Source organism: Coenobita brevimanus, chromosome 55, assembly GCF_032717465.1.
Source record: "Coenobita brevimanus isolate Jiangsu-jjx chromosome 55, ASM3271746v2, whole genome shotgun sequence".
NCBI lineage: Eukaryota > Metazoa > Arthropoda > Malacostraca > Decapoda > Coenobitidae > Coenobita > Coenobita brevimanus.
In genome coordinates, this window is record NC_137008.1 from 49,152,049 (window position 1) to 49,172,870 (window position 20,822).

The 20,822-nt window shown below is 43.1% G+C and overlaps 1 protein-coding gene across 1 annotated transcript in view; it reads right to left on the reverse strand.

Moving 5' to 3' along the window:
* The window catches only part of Plc21C (Phospholipase C at 21C), a 739,135-nt gene that overhangs the window by 189,711 nt on the left and 528,602 nt on the right, over positions 1–20,822 (reverse strand). The window contains exon 21 of the mRNA XM_080273643.1: positions 14,432–14,524. Coding sequence (XP_080129769.1) covers positions 14,432–14,524 — 93 coding nt within the window. The remainder of the gene's footprint in view (positions 1–14,431; positions 14,525–20,822) is intronic.

The following is a 20,822-nucleotide window of genomic DNA, read 5'->3' on the forward strand; positions in this document are numbered from 1 at the left end:
TGCCCAGCAGTTTTCTACTGAATTTAGATCCCGACTGTTGCCAGGCCAATCGAGGACCTCAATCCGATTATCCTGAAGCCATTTTGTCACCTTTCTTCGCTTGTGACATGGAACTGAATTGTGCATGAAAAAGTCGCACCCATGAATAGCAAAAAAGTTTAACAAATGATCTTTCAGAAATTGAATGTACCGGCCACCATTCATCATCAAGTTCTTGGGTAGAAAGTAGAGGCCTCCCCTTCCCATTCCACCTGAGAAACACCCCCATACCATTACTGATTGAGGGTGCTTATTAGTCGGCACCGTGTTAGCAGGGTCATATCGACTACGGGAGGCAGGGTGGCGAACCTGGGCAGAACACACCTAGAACACTTAAAATGTGCTTTCATCGGCAAACATAACTTTTCTCCATTCATCCAATGTCCAGTGTGCACACTTCGCAAACTAAATGCGCTGCTTCTTCACACAGTCAGTGAGAAGTGGTTTCTTGGCTGCAGTGCAGCTTGTCAAACACAGCTCCTCCTGCAAGCGGTGTTGGATAGTTCGAACTGAGATGTCTTGTATGAGCTGGGAATGCATTCTTTTCAATTCTGCTGCTGTCAGCCAAGGATTCTTGATTACTTCCCTCTTCAGAAGCGTATCTGTACCTCTGGAAGTCGTCCTCTTCTCTCCACCGCCATGCTTGTGCTCTGGTACGACATCAGGTGGCAGGCCGTCCGCTGCAGCAAGAATCTTCATGATGGTCGATTTTGCGTGTCATTCCTTGAGCAGTACTTTCCAGGCATGACAACTCAACTCTAGGAAAATAACAGGGCAAACAGTAATGCATACAAAAAAAGAGGGAGGTGCAAGCTCGGAGTGACGGAAACATATACTCCTACTCTCGGTTCTGGGCAAGCACTGACGTGCTGAGTGTTTCACCACCTCCCACCAATACCAGAGGAGTTCCCAGTTATGTCTTGCCAAAAAAATTCACATGGTAGAGGTGGAAACACAAAGCAAAGACAGACATCTCTCCCATAGCAATTCTGTGTGTAGGTCCTAAGTCAATTTGCAGTGGGTGTAGACTCTCATTCCTTGTTAGAAAAAATCCTCATTACACAAAAAAACTGAAAGTTTCCACTAAGGGGTTATATGAATATAGTTATGCATTCTGTAACTATCAAGACTAAATATTCAAAACATTGCTGGAGTGGCAAAAATCAATTACTCATCATCATCATCATCATCATCCAGGCCTCCTTTCCCATCCTAGGGCAGGGTGAGGAGTAGCAATGTCCACACAGCCCAAACTTGTCCAATCCAATGGGCCACACTTCCATTCACTCATCATTCAAGCTCCCAAAATCCTGGCTCTATCCAATATGCCAAAAACATTCACCATGTTCTGTAGCTTCACATAAATGTATCCAACTGAGTCAATCCAGACGCTGCCACATTAAAAAGGGGTGCCAAATCCCTGATCATGTACTTCTCACAACATTCATCCAGCCAGCTCAATCTCTTGTTAGTTCCCTAGCCTCGCTAACTTCCAAATCTCTCTTCCTCACACACTCATCCACCATATCTCTCCACCTTCTCTTTGGCCTACCTCGCCTCCTCCCTCCTTCAGATTCACTCAGATATACCTTTTTCACCACTCTATTGTTATCCAATCTCTCCACATGATCATACCATCCCAGTACACTCTCTTCGATTCTGGTGTCCACCGACTTCCTCACTCCACATCTTTCACGAATCACATTACAGTAATCCCTCCAATATCCGACGTAATAGAGCCATAGGCAGGTCCGGATAGTGGTCCTGTCCGGATATTGGACTTGTACTTATGGACTCTAACTCAGAAAAACACTGATACAACTCCCTCTGGACATACATAGCACCTATTTAAGACCCAAATCACAACAATAAGGGACATAAAAGACTGAAATAAATGCAAAAGAAGCATAAAATGAGGTTTTTGAGGTAGGTTCATACAATATTCAACATTCTGGGTACTTCCAAGTCCCTGGCTCCTGGACTGGTAGTTATGGACCCTAACCTAGCCTAACTCAGAAAAACACCTTCCTATTGCACATACATAGCACCTAAGACACAGCATATTCACACCAATAAGGGACATAAAAGAGTGAAATAAGGTGTTTGAGGTAAGTATAGTATGGAAAATACAATAGAGTACAGTATGAAACATTCTGCCTACTTACAGCATGTCCATGGCCATCTTGATGAATAACCGCCTCCTCTCAGACTCTGACAGTAAGAAGGATTTCCTGAAGCACCTACAGTACACTGTTCATGAAGTCTTGCACTGAACTTAGTCATTCGCACTCAGAAGTCCATTCTCTTCACAGTGCGCACTCTTGTCTAACTTATGCTCCATTGTAACTTAATAAGTGTTGCATTCTGCACTTTAACTCTTTCCACTCTTATAACCATTTTCTAAAGCAAAAACACACAAGTCAATTTGCGTTAAATTTAGTTCAAAAATTGTTTGTCTTTTCACTCACAATTGTAAATCCTTAACATAATGCACTGTTTTTTTCACTGCACAACACTGTTCAGTAAATTCCCATGTGGTCTAGTGGAGAAGTTCTTGGCATCTACTCACTGTCAGAATCCGAGAGTATCACTGGCAGGTGACCTAGGGGTGCGTTGCTGGGTTGTGGTGATGGGGTACCCATTGCAGACGACTCTGAAGACAGACGCAAACTCACGTCGAGCGGTGACTCCACCGTGGCCGATGTGGTGGGCTGTGGCTCGGAGCATGAGGGCCTGTCTTGGGGAGGCAACGGAATGGAGCCAGGGCTGGGCACAGCGGGGATCACGGGCCTGAAAAAACTGTCAATCGTTGATTGCCGCAAGGAACGATGATTCTGACGATTGATGATGCGCTGCCTGAAAGCACACACTTCCTCCACAAGTCCCAAGGGCCCCATCTCCCTGTCGCAGTCCAGGTGTTCCAGGTAGTCGAGAACGAACTCTAGGTGTTCCCGGAGTGCGCTCAGCTTGGGGATGGCTGGAGCTGTGTCATGCTGAGAGGAGTCCGCATGATCGTTGCCATCCTCGTCGGAATCTTCAAGCTGGGTACTGACACCTGCAACTAGAGATGCAATCTCGATATCAGACAATGTCTGATACCCAGAATCACCCTCGTCGTCATCCAACCACTGACGCACATCGTCCACATCAATATCGTCGCCATGCGTACGTAGACATGCATGGAAGTCATCCACGTCAAAACCTAGGAAATCATACTCCACATCCGTTCCGAGAAGCAGACGAGACCAACCATTTTCTAGAGTCTTGACAGGGATTTCCTTCCATGCACTGGCCCAGTTGTAGATTGCAGACTTGATGTTGTAGTGGCGAAGGTTTTCCAAAGTCTGCTGGCCTCGCGTGTCCCGTCCCTCCCTGCGCTTGTCCTCGTCCTCGAGAACAACCATTACCTCGTCCAGGAACTTCCTTCGGTACAGCCTCTTTGTTGCCACGATCACTCCTTGGTCCATTGGTTGGATGAGAGCAGTCGTATTAGGTGGCAGAAACATGCACCTAATCCGGCCATTCTCAGACACCAAGTCCTTGTCGCACGGGTGGGCAGGTGCATTGTCGAGGAGAAGGAGGGCCTTTACCTGGTCGCGTGGAATTCCCAGTGTCTCTGTCTGGTAATGTATGACCTCCTTGACGAAATGGCGGTGGAACCAGTCTTTGAAGATCTGGGCTGTAAACCATGCCTTCAAAGAATGGTACCGGACGACAGGAAGGACATCCATCACCCCACGAAGACACCGAGGCTGCTTTGCACGGCCAACAATAACGGGCTTAAGCCGGTGCATGCCGTTGGCACTGGCACAACACAAAGTAGATATATGTTCCTTGGAGAGCTTGCGGCCAGGTACACGCTTCTCCGTCTCCTCGACTAGAGTGTTGGTTGGCAAAGAGCAATAGAATAAACCAGTTTCGTCAGCGTTGTAGACTTGACCGAGAGTGAGGCCCTCCCTGTCAATCAAGCCCTTCACCTTGTGCTGAAACTCGTCAACTCCATCCTCGTTAGCGTCCAAAGCTTCGCCATGAGCTTTACGGTTGGTAAGGCCATGCCGTAACTTAAACGCGAAGAGCCAACCCTCGGATACCTTGAAGTCTAGGGCATCATGAAGCCTGGCGAACTTCTCAGCAGCAGCCTTCAGCTCCGTACCACGTACCATCACACCAGCAGCACGTTGCTGGCGATACCAAATCAACGTGGAGCGGTCGACTTCAGCAAACTTGGGAGTAAACATCACTTTCCTCTCCACGTTGCGTTTGCTTCTCAACGAGAAGTCAGCCGTGTACTGCATGAGTTTGTCTCGGAAACTCTTAATATCAAACAAAGTAGATCGGGCCAGGTTGAACTCGCGAAGGATGCGGTAAGAAGACCACCCACATCTACTTTCCCCAATATCTCCCGTTTCTTCTCCAGAGTCGACACCACTCTCTTCCTCTTCTCAGGCGGCGGGACCATCATCACACACACGAAGGAGAGGCATGAGAGCAGCAGGAGTGCCAGCAGCAGGTAAGGCACCACCACAAAAGCAAGCACGTGGGCAGCCATGACGACGAGCGTGCACTTGCGACGAGAGACAGGCGGAAAGTGGGGAGGATGCAAGGGCGCTCTAGCGGACGTCGGAGGAATGATGCGCCACAACAAAGCTGTCCCGCATCCCGCGTGCCAAGTTCAAATTATGAGGGGGGGGGGGGCGGTTTTTTTTTTTTTTCTCTCTCTCTCTCTGCGGCTTTCGGACCATTTTGGGAATATTGGATCCCGGGACGATCATGTCTGGTTAGTGGGGATGTTCGGATATTAAAGGGATTACTATTTCATATCCTATCTACCCTCTGTACTCCACATACATTCCTCAGCAGTTCCATCTCCACTACTCATACTCTTGACTTTTCATTTTCATGCCACACCATAATCTCACATCCATATGTTAAAGTTGGCACTAACACTCCTTCACGTAAGCCTCGTGCAGCTGCAACACTCAAGCCTCTGTTTCTTATCAAAGCCTTCATTGCACCAGCTACTTTTCCTCCTTGTGTCACTCTACTTTCTACTTCTTTTCCATATTTTCCTCTCTTTTCCATCACTGTATCCAGGTATTTGAACTCTCACCAATTCCTGTCTCTCTCCATTCACTGTTACATCGCACTGGGAGTCACCTTCTCTCTCAATAACCAACACTTTGCCCTTTTCTATATTTACTCTCAAGGCATGACACTCACAGACATCAGCAAAACTCTGCACTAGCATACCAACTTCTTGTCCGGTACTTGCAAGTAGTACTGCATCATCAGCATACAACAATTTTGAGATATTCCATCCATCACCATTCATTACCAATGCGATCCCTCTCTCCGTTACTCATGTTTTTACTTCTCTCATCACCCCATCCATATATATATTGAATAACCATGGGGACATCACACAACCTTTTCGCACGCCCACAATGATCATGAACCATTCTCTTAGATGCCCATTAACCTGACACATGCTTCACATCAATCCAACCATCATCCTATCCTAAATTGTCCCATGAGGAGCATAGCAGCCCAGGGCTAGGCACTTAGTTCTGACATTTAAGATGAGAGTGACCAGCCTCATTCATCCCTGAGTGGCATTACATGAGCAATCAACCCTAATCACCCCTTGGATATAACCCTTCACCAGCTCAATCTGATTGAAGTGCAGTAATTACCCACTAAACCACCAGGCATCAAAATTTGGTTATATGGTTACCACCTGGCATAGTAAATGGTTTCCTGGTGTACAGGAAACCATTTGGCTTGTCACTCAGTGTAGTCACCCACAGGCAGAAGGAAGAGGAAAGAATGAAGGAAAGAAAAAGAGAAGAGGGAGTGTAAAGTCACCCATAGGCAGAAGGACAAAGAAAGAATGAAGGAAAGAAAGACAGAAGAGAATGGAAGGAAAGAAGGATGAAGGAGAGGAAAGGGCAGACACCCGAGAGCAGCACTACATCGAGTGAGTGGATGGTGAGCGCCCCCACCTAACAGAAATACAATCAATTAAAATACGCACTGGTTACAAATCACATATAACAATCGCCAACACCTACATTTCCCCCCAATCGTCCCCCACAGTACCACACAAATACTCTCCTCAAATACACCACATCACTAACATACCCAACATCATCCTGGGTGGTGATTTCAACACCAAGGTTTCGGCCTGGTATATCAACAACCCTGACACAGACAGAGGGCTGGTACTACAATACCAGACAAATAATCTTTTCATACTGAATAATCTCCATCACCATACCCATATCCCACACCAAGCCCTCTTCCTCCCATCATCCCCAGACATCACCTTTTTCTCCCCATACCTTGCCTCCACAACATCCTGGAGAGTAGTCAAAACCCTTGGATCTGATCACCTCCCAGTCATCATCACTACCAAAACCAGAATCACCCCAGCTGGCCACAGACACACATACACTAATTATAAGAGAGCCAACTGGGAGACCTTCACAATTCAAACAGAACAACATTTCAAAACATTAAACAGTACATCCATCAACAACATCAACACCACTGTGCACACTTTCAATACAATTATACAAAAAGCAGAAAAAAGATATATCCCTAGAGGCAACAGAAAGAGACACAACCCCAACTTCACACCAGAAATTCAAGGCCTCATCAGTCAATAGGACACACTACAACACTCCCCAACACCTCATACACATGATAGTGTGAGTTTTACGCCAGGTACCCCTTTTTTGGATAAGGGCTAAGGCGTTGCCCCTGGGTAGGGGACCTTGGTTTGGAGCGTGTAGCATTTTATGACTGGATGCCCTTCCTGATGTCTACCAATGACCCTTGGGTGGATTCGATCCTCCGACCCTTCAGTCAGAGCAGAGCGCTCTAACCCACTGAGCCACGGCTGCTACATACACATGATACCGTACAACAAATACAAGAGCTCAACACTCAGATAAAAAATATCAGAACAACAAACACTAAACTAGAATAACTATCTCCAAACACTTGACCACAAAACAAAAAACAACAAACTCTACAAAACACTAAACAACATCACACTCTCCAACAGCAACACTACACAATCACATGCTGCCATCACAACGACAGACACCATACCTTCAAACAAACAACAAGCAAACCCTCTCATCAATCACTTTTCACATGTCAGCCATCTAAACCCCCATCATGATGACCGAAGTATCATTCAATGTAAAAGACCCAGACTATGCATCCCTCACTTACAACCAGATGAAGCACATCATTAGCAACCTTAAGCACTCATCTGCCTATGGACCAGACAACATAAGCAACATTCACCTTAAACACTTTGGACCACAATGCATGCACTCACCAACATATCAAACTACAGCTACTCACACAACATAACACCCAACATCTCTAGAAGCATGGCATTATCATCGCTATCCCTAAACCCAACAAAGACCCCACATTACCGTCCTCACACCATCCCATCACACTCCTTTGCACTCCCTCTAGTCACTGAATGACTGGTACTACAACTAGTTACACTTCACACCCCCCTAGCCCCATCACAACATGGCTTTAGGCCACTACACTCCACAAACACTTTTGTTACAGACCTTACACAGAGAGTTTTTGATGGCATCAATTCAGCTAGGCCACCACACAGAACACTCCTAGTCACACTAGATATTAGCAAAGCTTTTGATGCCATCCCCTGCCACAACCACACAAACAAAACATTCAACACAAACATGCACAATAACACAAAAAGATGGCTGGCAAACTATTTACCAGGCAGATGTGCACATGTAACATTTGCTGGTCAGTCTTCAAACATCAAAAACTTCACAAATGGGATCCCCCAAGGATCTGTTTTGTCCCCTACTCCCTTTAACCTATACATGTAAGACATACCCACATCCCACACACCACAGATACACATAGCTTCATGTCCAGATGACATAACACTTACATGTACACACCAAACTGCAAACACAGCTGCACACATCCTCCAACCTTACCTCAACACACTACATGAATGGTTCACCACAAACAGGCTCAAAATTGCCCCAGCCAAATCTACAGTGACCCTTCTCACAAATTGGACAGCAGAACATAGTCACATTCCACACCTCACCATAAACAACAATCCCCTACCACACACACACACACAAAATCCGTGGTGTAACATACATCAACATCATTTAAACAACACATCACAAACATTAAAAATAAAATAACATCAAGACTCAATGCATTAAGGTCACTTGCCCATACAACATTTGGACACAAAAAGATATCACCACCACATTATACAAATAATATATATGTTCAGTGATGAATTATGCAAGCCCTGCTTGGGCTCCTAACCTCACTAAAACATACTACAACACTCTACAGACCGTACAGAACAAGGACCTAAAAATAATCAAAGGCTGCACTGCTACTACACCCACAAACCACCTACATCAAGAAACCAAAGTCCTATAAGTCAAGGATCACCTAGACATGAGAGGCACCCAAATTCTCACTGCAGCCTCCACAAACCCACAACATTCACTTCACTACATGGCAGCACATCCACACACACCAAGGAACATCAAAACAACACTCAGCACATGATATCATACACATATACTGTCATCTCTCTCCACTCGCCTGCCTCAGACCAGCTTCCAGAAGCATATCCATACTCAAATCACTTGCCACTTCACTCAGTCACTTAAAGACAACACTCAGCTGCATGCATGGCCTCCTGATATCCACCCTTCTGAATCCTATCTCTCTCGTGAGAACAGGGTCCACCTGGCCAGGTTGAGAAGTGGGCATCATCCAGCCCTCTTAAGTCATTCTCTGACTAAATATATCTGCGCTGTTTACTTATCTCCTAATTCTACTGACCATCAAAAATTCTTTGACTATCTTACTTCTATGATGGAACACATTCTATCCATTTCTCCTTTCTCTGAAATCTCCATTCTAGCAGATTTCAATGTTCACCACCACCTTTGGCTCTCCTCTCCTTTCACTGATCCACCTGGTGAACTAGCCTGCACCTTTTCTATCCTTAATGACCTAGAGCAGCTTGTACAGCACCCTACTTGTATCCCTGACAGCCTTGGACAGAGCTCCAACATACTTGACCTCTTCCTTACTACTAATCCTTCTGCTTACACTGTTAATCTTTTCTCTCCGTTGGGCTCCTCCGATCACACCTTATCACCTTCACCTGTCCTATCGCTCCGGTATGGCCAGTGGACCCTCCAAAGAAACGTCGTCTGTGGCACTTTGGAGCTGCGGATTGGGAGGCCCTCAGGCTGTACTTCTTTTATTTTCCCTGGAATGATTATTGCTTCCATGGCTGGGAGCCATCTGAGTGTGCCTTGCGCATTACGAAGGTTATTCTCTCGGGCATGGAAGCATATATTCCTTTCTCATATCCTCTGACTAACGCAAGAAAGCCTTGGTTTAATCACGCTTGTTCTAATGCTGTCCACAACAAGGAGACGGCCTATAAAAGGTACCAGAGCCAGCCCACCACTGGATCACATCTTTTATACGTTTCTGCCCAGAATCATGCTAAGTCTGTTATTTGCTCTGCTAAAAATAATTTCATCCATGCTTAATGCTCTCAACTCTTCAACTAGAATTCTTCCCGCTCCTTCTGGCACCTTGCCAAGAACCTTTCTAACAACTTTACCTCATCATCCTTCCCTCCTCTTTTCCACTCTGATGGCTCTGTAGCTATTTCTTCTACTGATAAAGCAGATCTCTTCACTCAGACTTTCTCCTCCAATTCTACCTTAGATGATTCCGGTGCTGTTCCTCCATCACTTCCCCCTTCTAACTTCCTCATGGCTGACATTAAAATTTCTTCCGCTGATGTATTTACTGCCACTACTGGCCTCAATACTAATAAGGCATATGGGCCTAATGGAGTCCCTCCTGTTGTCCTCAAGAACTGTGCCTACACCCTGTCTAGGCAAGCTCTTTCACCTTTGTCTATCAACTTGTACTTTTCTTTCTTGCTGGAAGTATGCTCTTATTCAGCCAGTCCATAGAAGGGTGACCATTCCCAACTCTCTTACTATAACGTCCAATTGCCTTAACATCCTGTATCTCAAAAATTTTCAAGTCAATTCTTAATAGAAAAATTTTAAAGCATCTTTCCTGTCACAACCTTCTTTCTGATCACCAGTATGGGTTCCATCAGGGACGCTCCACTGGAGATCTTCTCACCTACCTTTCAGACTCCCAGTCATCCTCCTTTCAGGACTTTGACGAAAGCTTTGCCACTGCACTTGACATCTCTAAGGCTTTCGATCAAGTCTGGCACAAATCTTTAATTTCCAAACTCCCTCTTACGGTTTCTATCCTTCTATCTGTGCCTTCATCTCTAGCTTCCTTTCTGGTCGTTATATAGCCTCTGTTGAAGACGGCCATCGTCGTTCTCCTAGATCTATCAATAGTGGTGTTCCTCAGGGCTCTGTCCTATCACCAACTCTCTTCCTTTTATTCATCAATGACCTTCTAAGCTGTACATCTAACCCCTATCCACTCTTATGCTGATGACTCCACCCTTCACCTTTCCATTCGGTTCCCGCATCGTCCATCTCAGCAGTTACTTCAACAAACAAGGGATGAAGCTATGGCACACCTAATATCTGACTTGGCTTGTATCTCTGACTGGGGTAAAAATAATCTGGTTGTTTTTAATGCATCAAAGACTTAGGTTTTACATCCATCAACCCAACAAAATCTTCCACAGGTATATCCACTAATGTTTAATAATATTCAGCTTAATCCTGCATCATCCTTGAACATGCTTGGGGTTTCATTTACTCGGGACTTATCTTGGAAAGATCATATTAGATCTCTTGTAAAATCTGCTTCCAAGAGATTAGGTGTGCTAAGCTGACTCCGTTCCTTCTTTACCCCTGCACAATTGTTGACCCTATACAGGGGTTTTATCTGCCCCTGTGTGGAGTACAACTCTCACGTGTGGGGAGGCTCCCCACATACCGCTCTTCTCAATAGGGTGGAGCCAAAGGCTTTTCATCTCATTAACTCTCCTCCTCTTACTGACTCTCTTCAATCTCTGTCTCTTCGTCGCACTGTTGCATCTTTATCTCTTTTCTATCGCTACTTCAATGGTCACTGCTCCTCTGAATTGTCTGCTAGCAGCAAACTCTCATCCCTTTTCTGTCCAACTCTCTAATGCAAGAGTTAACCGTTACTCACAGTCCTTCATATATGCAACAGGTCAACTCTGGAACTGTCTCCCTCTGTCTGTATTTCCTGCTTCCTATGATCTCCAGTCTTTCAAACTCAGTTTGTCCAGGCACCTCAAAATAACCAGATCTTGAATTTGGCTCTCTCTGGTATTTTGTTTTTCTCTTGGAAGGAACAACAATTGTGGGCTCGCGGCCTTTGGTTCCTTCTTCCTCGCATTAAAAAAAAAAAAAGTTACCAGGAGAGGCTGGATGACTCTGTCGCTAATGCCTGTCCAAAATGTAACACAGCACCCCATACTAATAAGCCCATTATGGAAGACTGCATTGCACACAATCAACTATGCCAACAACACAACATACACTCCTTGAGAGCTCTGTGGGAAAGCCCAGTCTTGGCCATGGCCTTCCTTAGGGACTCGGGGCTGTTCGGCCAGACTGCCTAGGGAACAACTACTACTACTACTACTAGACCTATATAACACAGACTGCCACTGGACCTAACACAGACTGACACTAGACCTAACTAACACAAACTGTCACTAGACATAAATAACACAAACAGTCACTAGACCTAAGTAGCAAACTGGCAATATACCTAACTAAATCAAAGTCTGACCTGACCTTTCTTACTGTAGCTTTACCTACAAACGAAACCTAGGGGAACCTACAGAACCTGATGTAATAGAAACTGAATCTTAAAATGGTTACTGGGCACACAGTAATATACAGCAGTGTGATCCAGTGAACATACTTTACTGTGGGAAAAAGTAAAATCAGATTAAGCACTTGGTAACTGGTACTAAAATATCTGCTAGATTGACAAGCATTATTGCTTAACTCAGGGTTTTCTTTCAAATTTATACTGTACTGAATTCTAGAGTGTTGTCTATGTGTCAAAGAACCAGTGTTCAGAACTTATGATAACACGATATATTCACTGACTTAAGCTTTCCAAGTCACACACACACAAAAAAAGATGGCTGCATAAAGAAACTTTTTCTCTGCCAGCAATGATAAATTAAATACTATCATAAAATAAAGGAAAGATATATAATAAGAAAGAGTTTGCAAGCAAAGCACATTCCAGACACTAGGTTTGTAGACTTTCTCTGATGCTAGCTTTAACTTACCTAATACTATATTACACCACCAGAGTAACAATGTTGATACATGAATATATTTTTAGTGGTTTTCACACTTAAATATTGACTGCTTTTCTCCCAGAAGAAACAGGAAATAACACCGTAAAAACCCCTTGGCAGATGTTTGTGCTGAACCAGCACAACAGTTGTTATGGTAATGTGATGTTACTGTCGGCTGTCTATATAAGGCTGTGTAACTCTGCTTTTTTTTTTTTTTTTTTTTTTTTTTTTCACTGTTTACTTTTTGTGGTTGGTAAGTTCTGCTGTGCAATATCTCATGTTACTAAAAGATTATCAGTACTTGACAGTAAGGCACTGTACTAAACTGTGAGCAGGAGTAAGATGGTAAGGGCAGAGTGGATTTCTTAAGAGTTGTATTTTGCCATGTCAGGGGGAGATACATCTGGTAAGTAACTGTGTTGTAGTATGAGGGCAAAAAACTATGGTGAGGGTATTGTGGACTGTTTGTGGTGTATTTTATATTGTAAGAATGTGGTGCATGAGGTGTGTTGTGGAGTGAATGGCACTATTATAAATGGGATTATTCAGAAGTTCTAGTCTGTATTGGTACTGAAGAAGTGCAGTATAAGGCCCACACATACTGCTCTATTGTGAGTGAATAAACATCCCCCCTTCCCTCCCCTGTACAGTTAGGTCTCCCAGTATGAGAAAATATGGTTGACAAAATACACCGGACATTGGAAATTTCACATATTAGAAACCAATGAATCAATGGAAGTAAATGTATATGGTCAACACTTCACCCTATCTTTGTTTTTTACAATAATTCCCCATTATTTACTATCATTTTAAGAAAGACTTTTGCTCAAAGAATGATAACGCAGTCTGCCGGGTTGCACTCCATTTATAAAATTGCAGGATCAGCGGCCTTATTGCACCTGTCCACTTGCTGGCCTCCATTAGTCTTGACAGTTCGTAAAATCTGCTCCTTGTTCTTGAGACTGTTCCTCACTGTCGATTAACCTAAGTCATGCTCACATCCAATGTTTGAGTTCCATTTACCTTCCTTGTTCTGCTCTATAACCTTCATTTTCAGCTCCAAAGTGATTCTCTTATTCTTTGAATGAAGCGGTGCATCCACGATGTAACAGGTGAGCAAGGGCGGGTCTTGTACAATGTTCATTTTTTCATTCATTGCCAGAAGCCATATATCCCAGACGGGGTGGCCAAGGGCTTAGAGTTAATTGTTTTACAGGGAGGGGCACTAATCCTCCACCAACCCCACTTGAAACGTAGGGATGCCAACAGCATCTGGTGTCCCCAGACAGTCACCCATCCAAGTACTAACCAGACCCAATGTTGCTTAACACAATAATATGGGAGTGCAGCATGGGCAGACACAGACTGTGAGTCTTGAGACTTGGCTTGTGAGATGCCTTGAGGGAGGGAAAGGGCAGGAAACCAATCAGCCATCTGGTGGTGGCTTCGGATACTAACAGTTTGAGCTGGAACATTATTTTCCCTTGCTTTCAGACAACAGATTTGCATTTTAGAATCACATTTCAAATACTGTATTAGAAAATGTACTCTTCCTCCAAAGTCGGGTTCACATATTGGGTGTTTTGCATACTGTACTGAGATCCTGCATATTGGGAGACCCAGTGTGTAAGCTCATTGTCACCTCCCTATAAGCTTCAATAGAAATAAACCGTGGACTAATGTTTGTGAACACAACTGTACTGGTTTGTGAAGACTACATTATCTATTTTCTTTCAAGAAAGTACAGTATCAACATACAGGGATACCTTACTTAACATACAAGATGTGTGCTTAAATTTCTGCTACTTTAAATGAAGCAGCTTTTCTGTAAAGCACATGCTTCTGGAACAAAGTTGCTAAAAAAATAAATAAATAAATAAAAAAAAAAGGAGCTAATTTCTCATCTCAAAGTTAGTTTGAACTGAATATGTCTACCCTTAAATTAAAACTGGAGTTAATTAATGAACCATTAATTCCAAAACAAGTGGGGAATACCTGTTTATAACATACACCAATCTAGTATTAATATACCTAAGGTGAGAGATCCTTCCTTGTCCTTCTCTGGCCTGTCCTCACTGGGCTTGGTGCTCAGGTGAACCTTGGCTGTGATGGAGTTCTGCCGACCTGTATACCAACATGTCATCTCAGTTCCAGTTCCATAAACAAAGGTTAGATACAATAAAAACCTGTTTAAGAATGTCCAGAAAACTGTTGGAGCATATCTGGAGAAGTAGTAGGAGTGTTTCTGACTGGAGACAGCTGTGGTAATGTGGGAAATGCAAGAGCACATAGGATAGTTGACCAGTGCAGTGTACCAACTAAAGTGGATCGAATTGGTAGTGCTTTGTTGGGCAATTGTACCAAGAGATGTTAATGAGTCAATATTTTCTTCATGCAAAAAATGATCTGCAGGTTCACCAAGAGAGTAGCAAGTAGAAGGGAAGGAGAGGTAACTGAACATATGGCAATGAGATGTGTGTGTGTGTGTGTGTGTGTGTGTGTGTGTGTGTGTGTGTGTGTGTGTGTGTGTGTGTGTGTGTGTGTAAATAAACCAAATTATAAAATGGAAGAATTGAAAGAAACTGTTCTGGAGGATCAAGAAGTAAGACTGGGTAATAAAGGGGTGGAAAACTAACATATAAGAATGCTAGTGAAGAAAAGACAGAAAGTGACAAGATGGCGATAGTACTTTAGAAGGAAGGAAGGGATCAATAAGAAAGAAGTGTTAGGTCTAATGGAGTGTGTGTGGACAATTGGAGAGAGAGAGAGAGAGAGAGAGAGGGGGGGGGGGCATTGTATTATAGTACAATACAATTCAGTACTGTGGTCCCCCACACTAATGCATGGGAAAGCTTGGCCTTTGTTGAAACAATTCAAGAGTGAGAAATGCAGATATTTCAGGTCATCTGATAGGAGCATGTTGAGTTACAAGTATGTGGAGAGCCAGACAGAATGTGAGGACATTTGGAACTACTGTGGTGTTGATGTGGATGTGATAGAATATATTACAAGAAAACATCTTAAATTGCTTTGGCTATGTGGAATGCTAAATGAGTGTGAGGTATGAACAGGAGAGCGTATGTGATTTAAATGAAAAAAGAGAGGGAGCGGTATATGAATGAGTGGTGAGAAATGCAGGAAGGGCAATTTTATGGCAGAAGACAGGGTGACAAGGAGGCAATCTGTTCATGGCCACCCCCTTCAGGAATAAAGCATCTGACTATAGACAGAGACATATCTATCATAAAAGAAGGAAAGCCAACATTTGTACGACATAATGAAGTTGAGCCACTTGAGGTTTCTGTGTTGATGGGATCAATTACATGATAATCGTACTCAGAGTTTAATAGATAACCAATAAAAACAGTAAAGGATGCCACAACACCACCATTTTTCCATGCTCTTAGGTAATTCATTAATGTCCATTAATGTCCACATTTTCAGTGCTGGGGAATGCCAAAATGATAAAAGTATTCACTAGTTAACACACTGGTTTGAGGGTACAGTAAATTCACCAACATCATGGTGTTACAGTCAGGTCCCAATATTCACAGGGGTTATATACCAGAACCCCCCACGAATACTGAGTTCCCAAACCAACCACAGAAGTAACTGAATTCAATGTTTTTGCACTTCCTGTTATCTACAAACCCACTACAGCACCTGTAAATGCATTTTATGACACATTAATATATCCTAAAAAGACATTACACGATTATACATCAGCAATCCTGGGTACAGTAGAGTATAATATACTGTATTGTACAGGGTACTTACCTCTGATGAAACTGATGATGAGAGTTTGCCGTGCAGTACATGATGGACGATGAATATGTTCTGTACTGCAAGGCTGGATGAGCTCTAGTTGAGCTCTGGATAAGCACTGGGTGAGGGTTGGTCATCAGGGGCAGCTGGGATGGAAGGTGGAGTGCTGTCCCACAGCCGCAAATGAGTGCCCCTCACACAGCATGCCAAGAAACTTCACTTTATTTTCAAGTGGCATCACAGACTTCTTTTGCTTGGGATCATGAGTCAGTGCTCATTGAGCAGCATGCTTAGGATCCATATTTTCACAGAGTCAGTGGATAGAGTAGCACTATTACAATAAACACACCCACTGAACACACATGTTGAACACACGTGACTGCTCCACCCGTGAAAGGAACCGATGGAATGAGCGAAGCAGAGTATGCCTCGGTCCCCTCCATGTCCATGCAATAGGACAGGGAGAAAGACCACGCATAGGCAGAAGCTTTCCCTTGGAGCAAATCATAAGCAAGCTCTCACTGTGAAAGTAGAGCAGGAGAACTGTACTACAGCATGAAGCAATACCTTGATAGAATGGCAGGAGATGTATGTAGTGAAATACAAGTATGCCCCGGTTTAATGATGCAACTGGTTAAGTAAAAACCCATCATTAGGTGGAGTATCATATCTAGAGGTAGATTTAACATGTAAAGTATAAGGATGCATTTTGGAGCCTTGGGCTTCCACCCCCCCAACCAAGTCCTAAACCTACCCAAATAAGTCCAAAAACAAGTTTATAGCTAATCTAAATGGCCTAACAGCTGTAAAAGAAGCTAACCTATGCCTATCACCTGTAAATAACTCACTAAAATCAACAAATAAAATCTGAAAATTGTCATATATAAGTCTGGAAAAAATCAAGCTTAGTAAACTGTACCCCAAAATGACAATGTTCACCTAACCTATGGTTAAAACACATTACATATGTAATCTATGTCAAAAATAGTTTATAAATCAACCAAAACACACAATTTTAGTCTAAAATATAATCAAAATTGGTAAGAAAAATAAAAACCCACTGTTAAATTGGGGTTTGGCCACCGTTAGGTGGGGTATGGTGGTATTTCTATCCTGATCGTTATGCCAAGGTATCGCATCTAGGGGTATTGTATATCGAGATATACCTGTACTGAATACTTCTGCTGCCCTGTGGTGAACAACACATACCTAGAGTAACTGTACAAAACATACAATACAGCTGTATAGGACAATACTTCTCACTGAGAACATGAAAAAAAAAATCATTTATGAACTTCTAGGAACAACTGCTACTGCGAGAGAAGAGGCAGGAGATTTGAGCTGCTGATGCCCTGTGCTGACCAGCACATGTGTATACTTGTGTGTGTGTGTGTGTGTGTGTGTGTGTGTGTGTGTGTGTGTGTGTGTGTGTGTGTGTGTGTCCGACTCTGGGCATAGGCTTCACAGCCTGCTTTCAAGGCCCAGTAGTTCACCTACATACCATATACCTCATTACATGTCACCACTCTGGCGCTAACACCCACCATCCATATTGAATACGTGCTAGGACTGTCTCATGCAGGACTGGTGCATTGGCATTAGCGGGGGTATTTTTACGACATATCAGCAGGTCTTCTGGTAGATCAGTAAAGTCTCATTTTCAAGAAATTCAAATCCTTAAACTGTTCCCTGCCCCCATGGGGATTTGAACCTGGGTCCGGTAGGACTGCAGGCCACCTCTCTACCGACTGAGCCACCGCCTCCCCCAGGTAAATACTGTACACAGTTTAACTGTACAGGACAGTATTTTTCACAGAACACATGCAAAAAAAACTCACTCATGAATCACTGGGAACAGCTGATACAGTGGGAATAGGGAATATCTTCCTGTGTATTTTCAAAATAATTTCCCAGAAAATCAGCGAATATGCAAACCTGCAAATGGCGATCCTGCGAATAGCGGGAGTTGACAGTATATACAATCATCGCCTTTTCTGACTGTTCTACAATGCATACCATGTTTTGCAACCAGTGAATGTAATCTAAAACTACCATATTCCATGGTGCCATTGCACAACTGTAGGTGTTAATTTGGGTATCATTCACGTCATTCGTATTAAATTTCAAAATGGTAACAGTTGGTCAATTAAAAAGTTTTTATACCTTAACACTTTGAGATTTCGATGACTATTTCGATCGTCATTTCAAATCCAACCTCAGAGATTCCGATGACGCTTTTAATCATCATTTTAAGAAAATTTTGTAAAATATTCACCATAAATCCCGTTTATGCATCATAATAAAGAGGCTCGAGCATGATGTCACGGAATGATTGCTGTAAGCGTGGTGGTACTGCACAGCTGGTCTGACTCATGGCTTTGTTTCTTTACACCTTTATTCTTGGTGAACATTTTTCAAGAGCAAGGTATAAAATTTTTGGCTTTTGCCTAACTTCAACTCGTCACTTTGACTTTTTGTTTTCTCTTTTATGAACATACTACGATAAAGTACAACTATTCATCTTCAAAATAACACCACAACAGGCATCCTATCATAAAAAATATATTTACACTGACCGATCAAAGAAACACATCGCGAAGTGAATATGTGGCCGAGACTAAAATAAAAATATGCATATCTTTCCTTTCGCTTTACTGCACAATGAAATGCAAAAATTACATAATCTGTATATCATTGTAAAGGTAATATATTGTATTTTTGCATGGTTTACACCAAATTTATGAATCTTTACTCATTATTTTTTGCCGAATATTTTTCTACGGCAAGGTATAAAATTTTTGCTTTTTGCCTAACTTCAACTCTTCATTTTGACATTTTAATTTCTTTGTTTTCCTTTTTTTAACATACTACGATAAAGTACAACTATTCAGTTTTAAAATGACACCAAAACCAACATTCTATCATGAAAAGTGTATTTACACAGAGCGATCAAAGTAAAATATCGGGTCGCAAAGATGTGGGTCAGCGTGAGTGGCTGACTCTAGCACAGACATATCTGCCCGGCCCAGAAACCTGATAGGGTTAAGCAGCTTCAGTTTAGGTGTTAAATTAGTCCTATGAATGTCATCCACTGAGTGACAAGCCTAATGATTTCCTGTAAGCCAGGAAACCATGTACAGTGGGCTCGCACAGTGCACAAGAGACTGGCCGGTGCACGAGCTCGTGCACTGGGAATTCGCGTACTAGGAATACATAATCTTATGGGAATAATTACATATGGGCGGTACCCCCTCATACCTGGACATTTTTTGGCCCTTAGAGACATAATAAAGGTCATATGTTTCAGACATTGTACTAAAGCTATAGCTACAATAACAAAAATATGGGTAGTCACCTTAACAGTAGACAACAGGCCTGATGAGCTTAAATAACAGGGGTTCCGAGGTGCGGCAACACTTACAGCGCCGCACTCCCCACCGCACCAACACTTCCCTCCGCAGACTCCTCTTGATCACCTTCCCCAGGAGCATCAAAGTCACTCACTTCGGCCATAAACCCATCAGAGTCCAATGCTGACACTTCTGACATTGCATCCTCTTCATCCTCAACAGGAACAGGAGCAGACGATGTTGATGGTTCTGCTATTTCACCAACTTGAGCCCGCTGTGTGTAGCTTGTTATGAGCATTTGTCTTCTCCTGTTTATTTCTTCCCTGTGCCTGTCTGTGTAGAAACGGAAGAGTTTGTCAATACCAACCAGAAGTTCCTCCGTTCTTAGGCTGCTCACTTCCTGTTCCTTCACCTCTTCCTTGAGCTTATCCACGGCAGCAAGGATCTTGCTAATGTCTGACATACACAGCTCAGTCCTGCCTTCCATCACGCTAGGCTGCTCAACTTGACTCTGTCTGGCGCATCAACATGACGACACGTGACGTGCTCTGTGCGGGGTGGTCACACACTAGTAGAAAATGGCATTTTTGAGCCACTCCTTGCCTCTGCCTCGCGTTCTATGCGGTAATCTCGCGCATTAAAGGGTTTTAGGTTATGATTTTTGGTCACTCGTGCACAAGGCGAATCATGCACTGCGGTGACGCGCACTGTGCGAGCCCACTGTACATTGCTGAGTGGTAACCATATAACCAACTCATACGTATTCCCAAAGTATCAACAAGTGGGTTGCCAGAGGGTTAGTGCCCCTCACCGTAAAATGAGTAACTCAAAGACAAATGGCCACCCCTTATGGGATCATGGCATCTGGCTACAGACAGAGAGACAGAATATTATTATACTGGTGTCCAGCAGCAGCATCTAAAGAAAGCTGTATTTGCTGTTATTAACGCTCATTCTTATTGGAAGGATTCATGTTTCGTAAACCATGGTTGCCTTAAAATACTGTTTGGGCAAACTGGCTTCCACTTATTACAAAAATAAAAACTGGCACTAAAAATTATGGATGTTAAATGCAATTTTTTTCACAACAAGCACTGGAAGATAAAAAATGGTGGTACTGTGGTAGGACAGATATACTGTATGTTTTCTAGCATTATATACTAAATAATTTCATTTTAAAGAGAATATACTTGCAGCTCTGCCTTCCTCACAAGCAGGAATGATAACAAAGTTAGGAGTTATTTTTACTTTGTACTTATGTCTAGAATGGGGACACCAATGATGGGTAAATAGGATTATTTACTTCA